Source organism: Mesitornis unicolor, unplaced genomic scaffold (assembly GCF_000695765.1).
Source record: "Mesitornis unicolor isolate BGI_N332 unplaced genomic scaffold, ASM69576v1 scaffold45071, whole genome shotgun sequence".
NCBI classification, from domain to species: Eukaryota; Metazoa; Chordata; class Aves; order Mesitornithiformes; family Mesitornithidae; genus Mesitornis; species Mesitornis unicolor.
In genome coordinates, this window is record NW_010162948.1 from 18,781 (window position 1) to 27,934 (window position 9,154).

General features: G+C 40.6%; 1 protein-coding gene across 1 annotated transcript in view; it reads right to left on the reverse strand.

Annotated features, from left to right (window-relative positions):
- Positions 1-4,342: 4,342 nt before the first annotated feature.
- SOD2 (superoxide dismutase 2, mitochondrial) overlaps positions 4,343-9,154 on the reverse strand; it is a 7,552-nt gene continuing 2,740 nt past the window's right edge. The window contains exons 3-5 of the mRNA XM_010193766.1: positions 7,423-7,539; positions 5,528-5,707; positions 4,343-4,859 (exon numbers count right to left, since the gene is read on the reverse strand). Coding sequence (XP_010192068.1) covers positions 4,714-4,859; positions 5,528-5,707; positions 7,423-7,539 — 443 coding nt within the window. The 3' untranslated portion in view covers positions 4,343-4,713. The remainder of the gene's footprint in view (positions 4,860-5,527; positions 5,708-7,422; positions 7,540-9,154) is intronic.

The window sequence follows — 9,154 nt, forward strand, 5'->3', positions numbered from 1 at the left end:
ACAGCTCTGTCTGAATGATCTTTGGAGGAGCCCGAGGCTTGAAGCCCACGAGAGCTGCCCTGGCAGATGAGAACATCAGAATTCCCCAGCAGCTGTAGGGCCTGGGGAGCTTCTGGGTTCCTGGAAATACTGACAAGTTTTTTATTCTGGCCAGTTTTGTCCACAGCCAAATTTTTAAATTCCTGCAAACTGAAAGCCCTTGCTTTTAGATAACTCTGGTCTGAATTTCTAGAGGAATAACAGAGGTTGCAATATTACCCATTCCTGGACAAATACTGAAACAGTACAAGTCTGCCCCCCTCAGAATCATGGCGTTACTTTCAAATCATGGCAGTTAAATTAACACATGTTCTTCCCTCTTACCTCCTGGTTTGCAGACCTCTGATTTCCCAGTGGTAATCTTTGCAATAACCGTGTGAAAACTTTTAACCTTCTCTTGAAAAATAAGGAAAAACTGAAATTCCGGTGCAGTAGTCTTCTGATACTGCCCGTGTTCCAAAAATCATTGACAAAAATAGCTGAATTACCATGCTACTTGCTTCTAGATGTGACTTCTTAGAGCTACACCTCTATGACCAGCAGTATAAAATACAAACCCTTAAGACGCAAGCATCACTGAGCAGCTGGTGGGAAGGAACTCAGCTCTCAAGGAACTAAAGGTGGGCCTCGCTTGAAGGAGGTGGGCCTCAATAAGGGACCTCACCAGATGTAGGAAGAAGCCAGAGAAGTAGAGACTTGGTTCCTCCTCAGAAAAAAAGGTGGCAAAACCAAGAAAGGAGTAGGGAATTGTAGTTTAACTGAAGACAGACCTGGACTTTTCAAAGTTTTTACCTTCCCTAGCAGGGCAAAACTCCCCCAGAGGAAGTCAGATTCTGGAAGTCCTCAACCTGTCTGCAAATACCTACTGCAGGAGCCAGAATACCTTCAGAAAACTGACATTTCCTCTGCAATGTTATGTGCACCAGGAGCCCAGGTGGGAATCCCAGAAGCATCTTCATTTTACTTAGGAGTATTTTCTTCCAGCCTCTGCCTGCCTGGCTTTAGTTATAGCAAGATCTGTATTTGACTGTATGCATTCAAATAAATTGTCTTTACAGCAGCGTCGCCTCCTCCCCACACAGACAGGTAGCTTCAGTGGCACTGAATTATTTAGAGTGGAAGCAACAGCCCAAACAAGTCTCCTCTTTTGCAGGGAAAGCGCACAACCTGTTTTTTGGAAATTCAACTTGAAACCCCTGCTGACAAGACAGTAGAGCAGATACACACCCCCACCTAGTGGGAAACGCACGGCTCTGGTTTCCAGGGACAGGAGCATCTTCAGCTCTGCGGTCACATATGCGCAGACCCCCAGAGCAGCTTTGCTCCTTGAATCAAAGGGCGTGCTACAATGCCAGTATTTTGTCCACTTGATAATAGACACAACTGCAAACACAACTCTTTCACTTTATACTAGTGCAATGATTAACTACTGCAAGCGCAATGCAATAGGCATGTAAAATGTTAGCAGAACAGCACAGCAGAATTTTATACCTATTTAACCACACTAGAGAGAACTAAATTCTTGAATGCAAAATACAGTCAAGCAAATCTTCTGTAAATAGAGGTTTAAATATGTCCCGTAAGAGCCTACCAGCTCACAAGCTGAGTCACACAGTATTTTCTGGAGACAGTTTGGGGTTTACTACTATCTCTTTTTTTTTTCCTTACACACTTTAGATAAAGGTTGAAATAATCATAAGGTAGAAAGTGGAAGCTGGAAGAAAAAAAAGTGTCTTTCACCTATTTCCATTTCTGACTGCTGAGTAGACACTTACAGACCACTCCCCATTTCAAGGGCAGGAGGAGAGTGCCACCAGTCCTGGTTGGAGACAACTTTGCGCATACAGCTACTACTCTTACTGTTGGGGGCAGGAAGCTCTAGGTAGAGCAAATCGCATTAGTAGTTTAGTTTTGAAGTAACGGGTCTTAAGACTTGTCCGTTCAGACCCGGCATGTGAGATTGGCTGCAATTATTGATCTTCCTGTTTCTCTGTTCATGTAGAAAGAGTCACACCTACCCGTCTCCACAGCAGCTTCTGTGATGCAGATGCTAATGCTGAATTGCAACGCAGATTAGTAAGAGGTTTATGCACTTTCACTGCCCAGTGGACAGCTTTGCTAGCACACTTGCTAAATTATGGGCACGCACTTCAGTTCCTAGTGTTGCAAGAACCCCTAGGACTTTTTCCAGATTTCACAGAAGTTTGGAGCTAAGACAGTTTAACCAAGCCTGTCCTTCAAATGACCCACATAGTATGCAGTGCCAAGATGCCTGACATACACACTGTGGCACTCACCAACAGCATTCACTCACTGAGGAGGAGCACTACACTAGGGTTTTTTGATATTTTGGTATTTCACCATATCATAGTCTTGAATATGGAAAGAAAAAAAAAGACGCTACTGTTTCCTTCATCTTCAGGCAGACTCCATGGTAAACACAAGATGTACTTTGAAGGTACTTCTGGAAAGTAAGAAACAAAGGATTCTCTTTGTATCTCAAGTGCCTGTTTCTCCTCTAAAAATCACCACTGCTTCACCACCACTCAATCCAACTTATTGTCAGGACTTCAGTGAGCTGAAGTGTGACAACTAAAACTTAAGTATTGGCCTTTACTAATCCAGACACCAACCCAACTTGCTTAAATTAAGCTTCCTACCTATAGCTAGGTACACATGACTTACAAGTTCTAGTAAATGCTGTTCCTTTCCTAATAATTATCAACAACATTAATCAACTCTGTAACTAAGTCCTTAAAAAGGATTTGCCTCAACAGTCTTGCAACAGGAATACTGTGGGCTACATGACATATTTTGCATTAATTTAAGCCTTCTGAAGCGCTTAGAAGGAAACACTCAAGGACAGAGGCTGAGAACAGTAAGTTAGGAAGGAAGTCTTCTTAGTAGGAAGATAGGTTTCAGAATGAACTCATCACCCCAGTACATAATTACAGCAAAGATTTTGTTTTGAATTGCTACCTAGGAAGTACAGTTTTTCCTGCCAGAAGCTTCTATTGGGGTAAAAAAAACCCCAAACCTATGTAATGATAGTGTTTTCTCATGGATACCCAGGCTTTCTCTCTAAGAAAAACTGAGTACAGTTCATGACAGACTACATTTGCCAGCTCTTCTGTCTTACAGAGGATTTTGCAGACAGCAAACAACAGGGACTTCATACTTCAGTATGTTTTGTTTTTTTAATTCAAGTCAAAAGCTACCAGACTAACAATAGACTTCTCTTTGTCACTGCCCTTGAACTCTCAGGGCCAAGCCAAGGCTATGCAGGATGACGATACAAGTTTTAAACAAGACCATGAAGCACTCCAGACTTTAGCAGAAGCTCAAGCTGCATATCTGAGATGAGAACTAGGCCTAGAGAAAAAACATCCCACAGTAGGAAAAAAAAACACTTCAGAAGTTAAATAAGCCATGTTTGCACAACTCCCTTCCGTTCACAAGAGAGATATCTCACCACTTACAGCTCTGGTTAGTGACCAAAGGCTGTTCCTATGGTGGTGGTAGGTTCTCTCCCTGAACCTGCTAATGAAAGACGCTTCTCCCGTTAATCTTACTTGATACTTCAAAACAGCAGCCTAGCGGTATGGTAATGTAAGCCTCTTCCTTGTTTCCCTGAGAAACCATCCTGATCTTAAGGGATCATACTAAGAAAGCCCAAAGAAAACTTATGCGCAAGGTACTGTGTATATCCAGTAGCATCCAGTCTGAAATACTTGCAATAGAATTATCAAAAAAACCAAAACATACCAATCATTTACTGTATTTTTCAAGACTTCTTGGGCATGCTCCTTTACACCAGATAGTACTTCATTCCCACCTTACGCATTAACTTTAACTTGCTATAACTGCTTCAGGAACACAGCTACACAGAGACAATGTACACTTGATATGTGCACGTAATTAGTCTCTTAAGGTAAAGGATGTTTTAGGATGTACCTGAACAGCTAGTATACAACAAGTATCACATGCTGTTATTCAGTTCCTATACAAACAATTTAGCTTGACCCAGTGCTGTGACCTCTTGCCCAAGGTAACACTTCAAAAGCTAAAGCATCAGTGCAATACATGAAGATGTCTCTTAAGACATCCAGGAAAAGGCAAGGATGGCTGAAGACAGTCAAGTCAGGCCGGCACAGCAACATCTATTTCCCCTTTCACCGATCTTTTTATTCAGTAAGAAAGCTCCATACCTTGCAATACAACAAATTACAAAAGGCGTTTCTCTTCTCTAACCACTTCCAAATCAATTAAGTAACTGCAAGTAAAAATGAGTTTCTTACGGACAGTTATAGAAGATTCTTCTTTCATTTATTTATAGCAACATGAAGTACATGTATCCACTTAGGCATCTTAGTGCAACAGGGAAAACCATTACCTCAATAAGCTTCAGCAAGGTGATCTATGTTTATATATGCAAAGGCAAAGATTATTTGAAGTGTCTCCCTTTGCTGCACAACAGTTTAAAGCTTCGAAAAAATCTAAGTAAATACCTCTCACAGAATTAAACAAGCAGACACTTTGCTTGATTATGAAATGCTTTTGTTGGATGTGCTAAGTGTTTTCTGCAGTAGAGCAATTCATTTGTAAGCCACAGGCACAAGAGTGGTATCAGAGCAGAAGTGGTGCCATTTCAACAGTCTGTGCAAGAACTGCACTCTACTTTCTAGAAGCTGCGTATCTTGAAGATACATTCTCCCAGTTGATCACATTCCAGATGGCTTTCAAATAATCAGGTCGAACGTTTTTATACTGAAGATAATAAGCATGTTCCCATACATCGATTCCTAACAAAGGAATGAGACCTGTAAAAATAGAAAGAGGGTAAATATTGCAAATCTGTGAAAACACACTTTACACATAAAGTCTTGTATTGCATCCTGAAATTGTACCCAATTTCTGAGTCTTCATGCAGAGGGAACAAAGAGCTTTCCAGCACTTAGTTACTTATTGCAACATTTTACAGAACTGTTTGCTCTCCTCACACACACATATTGCATAAACCGAAAGAGCTGCTTAAGATAAACAACTATGAGTACTCTAGAACTGCCTTGAAGACGTAACTGAAATGACAAAGTCATTTCTGAAAGTTTTACATCTTTTGCAGAGTTATGCAAGCATTTTCATTAAAAGTTACACCATGAAAGACTCTCCAGCCACGCAAGTAAGCTTCCAACATTTTAACCACAAGTTACTAATTGTCTAATTACGCTCTCTGCTTTTGTGCTAACACATCCTTCTCACTGAATTTTAATGGAGAGTTTTCATGGGGGAAGGGGGTGAAAATTACCCACATTTTGCTGTTATGTCCCTATAATAATTTTTTTCCCTACTGATAAGCACTACACAGTTTCCAGCCCTATTTATCCAACAATTTCTTCTCAGCATTTGTCCAAAAACCCCTTTTAAGATCTCATACACTTGCTTATGAATCTACAAAGAGAGAAGCAGAGAGGAAGGAAAGAAACCTGACCTGTTGTTCCTTGCAGAGGGTCTTGATTTGCACAAGCTGCTATCTGTAGGCGCCCCTGCTCTTTGTTATAGCCAAGCCACCCCCAGCCTGACCCTTGAACACCAACTGAAACGGCCGTCAGCTTCTCCTTAAAGTTGGCGAAGGAACCAAAGTCACGCTTGATGGCTTCCAGCAATTCTCCTTTAAAAAAAGCAGAGGAAGATCACAGAACGTCAGGTACTTAGCATCTTTTAATATCCAGGTACCACCTGGAAATAGAAGAGGACCAGAAGCACCTGGGCTCTGTGGGAAGGAAGTGTCTAGACAAACAGAGTAGTTACAGTTGCATCATTAATTAGCAGTTCTGTCCCAATCTGCTTAAGAGGGCAAGCAGACTGGAAAGAAAGTAGTGCAGTAGTCAAACATGCTGTCCTCAAAGACACAGTCAGTGTGCTATCCACAGGACACTCAGTTGTTTATATTTTCGTCTAAAAGGAAAGGGAATGCCACAGAAAAGGACAAGGAAAGAAGGTCAAGAGCTAGTTTCCGTATCTAAAAGGACAACAGTAACTGGCTGTGATTTCTTTGTCTTAGAAATAAATATCTAGACATCTCTGACATCAATGTAACGAACCTACACAGAGTAAGAGGTATTTAACCACTTCTCTCAGATTTCAGATTTACATCTGCTTCTACAGTTGTCTATTTGACATGGATAAGTAGGCTCCGTGATTTGATCCTCTCTGTATTCTACAGCTAAGCTGACCTGTGCTGAGACAAAGAGAACAGAAACTACAACTGGTTTGTGTAACAGTGCATTGCCAAACTACTTCCTTTCCCCTGCACCCTAGCACATTTGTGGTTTTCAGATATTTAAGCATTTGCTCAAAACCTGAAGGTGTCTACACTCCTTTCTAATGAGCACGTGTAAGAATACTTCATATAATGCAATGCTGGAGAATTCCTAATTCGTTCCTCCTTCAGACAGATGGATCTTGAAAACCTTTTGGTGAGAGCTCTAAGTGCATCCTAAGACAGGCTTTAGCAGGCTTCCTAAAAAAAGCCTTGAACCATTCAGTTGAAACTGAAAGACAATGTTTTAGGCTTACTGACTTTCACAGAAACTCACAGAAATTGGGAGACAAAAATAATGGCTTTAAAGCGTATTTTCTGAGAATGTCATCTGAAAACAAGCTCCATCAGATGTGGACTGATACCAGAACTACTTGCTGAAATTTCAGCTTCAGATCTTTATGCTCTAGTCTTAGCTAGATCATCTTCAGAGCATCTTTGTACTTCCATGGTAGAGTCAAAAGCCACAAGCAGGTGTCACTTACAAACACTGAACAGAAACACAAAGTACCTGAGGCCCAATTTACCAATAGGCATATAAACCTCATTCAAAAACCCTCAAGTTTATCACAACAGCTTTTGTGAGATCTGTTTTATAGGGTGTTTAGCTTTAATTGCAGGTCACTTGTAGATGATCACTACTCTATCCTCCCAAAGGGGAGTTCATCCTTTAGGCTGTAACTGCTAAACTATTCCTATTTTGAATTGAAGCATAAATCCAGCCACTAGGTTGGGTGGTCTACAGCACATTTCTTCTTTTACTGTGAATGAAATACGTATATGGCAACTTAATTAGCATAGCCATGTACAACTATTTTCTCATATGGAGATGGAAAGGACAAATACTCGCGTATTTTGCAGTGTACACATAATCAGTTTTAGAAATTATTGGATTGCATAAAAAAACCTCTGAATTCCTCAGAATTGTGTTAACTGTCATATAGTAAGGCAAATTAACTCTGAAAAATAAAGATCCTTTTGACTCTTTCAAAAAGAGATAGAAGATCATCAGTTCTACTGGTCAACTAAAACAGATTAAATAAACCACTGTAACAAGCACTAACCTTTAGGCTCCCCTCCTCCATTAGGAGAGAGGTTTGTCCAGAAGATGGTGTGATTGATATGACCCCCACCATTGAACCTCAGTGCAGGCTGAAGTGACACCTGAGCTGTAACATCACCTGAGGATGCAGAAGACAGAAATACACAGATAAATAAAAGCATCATCATCACTACAGTAGTCACTAAGTTGCCACTAGGCCTCCATTTGTACCCAAAATCTTTCAAGCCTATAACACGTCTACGGAAAAGATAAGGTTTGTGACTGTTATCCATATTTTAGATAGTCACTGACAAACTACATTAGAGATTTCTTTATCTCAGACCTTTTCCTATCCTGTAATGATATGTGATCTGCCAACACTGCACCTATTGGGCAACTCATACTGCACATATAAGATCTACTGCCATTCTACAGCTGAATAAAGCAACCGGTACAGCCAGAACATTTTAAGGACCCAGCACTTGTAAACTGCTCAGCATTACCACTACAAGACAAGAACAACTTTCACCCATTAGCTCACTGATTTGCAAACTAAGAACTTCTATTCTTAAACATTTTACCGGGCAAAGTGTCTGTGCTTCAGAGAAGGCTGATGAGTATGGTACGCAAGTGTGCAAATAAAATGTTCTTCTCCCTCCTATTTTTTGTTTTGCTTTAGTTTTTCTTTTCAGAGGGAGGTACTTGCAGGAAGAGTGACCCAGATCATTTCATTCCACGTGACAGAACCCTGCATCTGAAATCAAGATGAGACAGCCCTGTGTTTCCTTCCTCTTCATAACACTTCATATTCCTTGAAGAATTCAGCGGTGCCCTCTGCCTCTGAATGGTGCTGCACCACTTCAACATGTTTTGAATGCTATTTTGGCTTTTAAATTAGTTGAAATATTTCAAAGGTTTTCAAAGCTTTTTCCAACACTCCAATACATTCTCTAATAAGGAATCAGCGGGGGCAGCTGTTTCCTCCACTCTATTTCAGGATGAGCGACAGAAGTCTTCCTATAGCAATAAATGAGGCATCTTAACACAGAGGTGAAGGCAAGCCACGAAGCAGTGGCACACCTGTTACTAAGGTTTCAACAGGATTCCAGGTTCTCAGCATCTCATCCTAACAGAATCACAGAATCATTTAGGCTGGAAAATACCTTTAAGATCATAGAGTCCAACCATTAACCTAGCACTGCCAAGTCCAGCACTAAACCATGTCCCTAAGCGCCACATCTACATGTCTTATAAATACCTTCAAGGATGGTGACTATCTCCTTATACCCATCAAAAACTACAACAGCCTTAGCAAGCCTCATACAAATAAAATAACTTGATGAAGCTGTTCCAATGAGCTGACTCACAAGTCTCCCAGAAATACAGGATTCAACATCTTGCTAAAATGAATTACAGCAGCACTATTTGCTGAATTCAGGTATCAAGTTAAGGATAAGACACCTCTCATACCCACTTGAATGGCAACTCTGGGACATTATCCTTGAATTCTGCATGCCTTGATGACACTTTCCAAAACATACAACGTATCACAAGCCAGAAATCCAAAAACAACCCAGGATGTTTTTCTAATGAGGGTCAAAATACTACTCACAGTACATTGGAGAAAAAAATAAAAGCCAAACCAAAACACACACATACAAATATTGCAAGCAAGTATTTTTCTGCACTGATGTGCCTGACCACCGCCAGTACATTAGTCATTTGCAAAATAACACCTGCAAAATCCTTAGGGA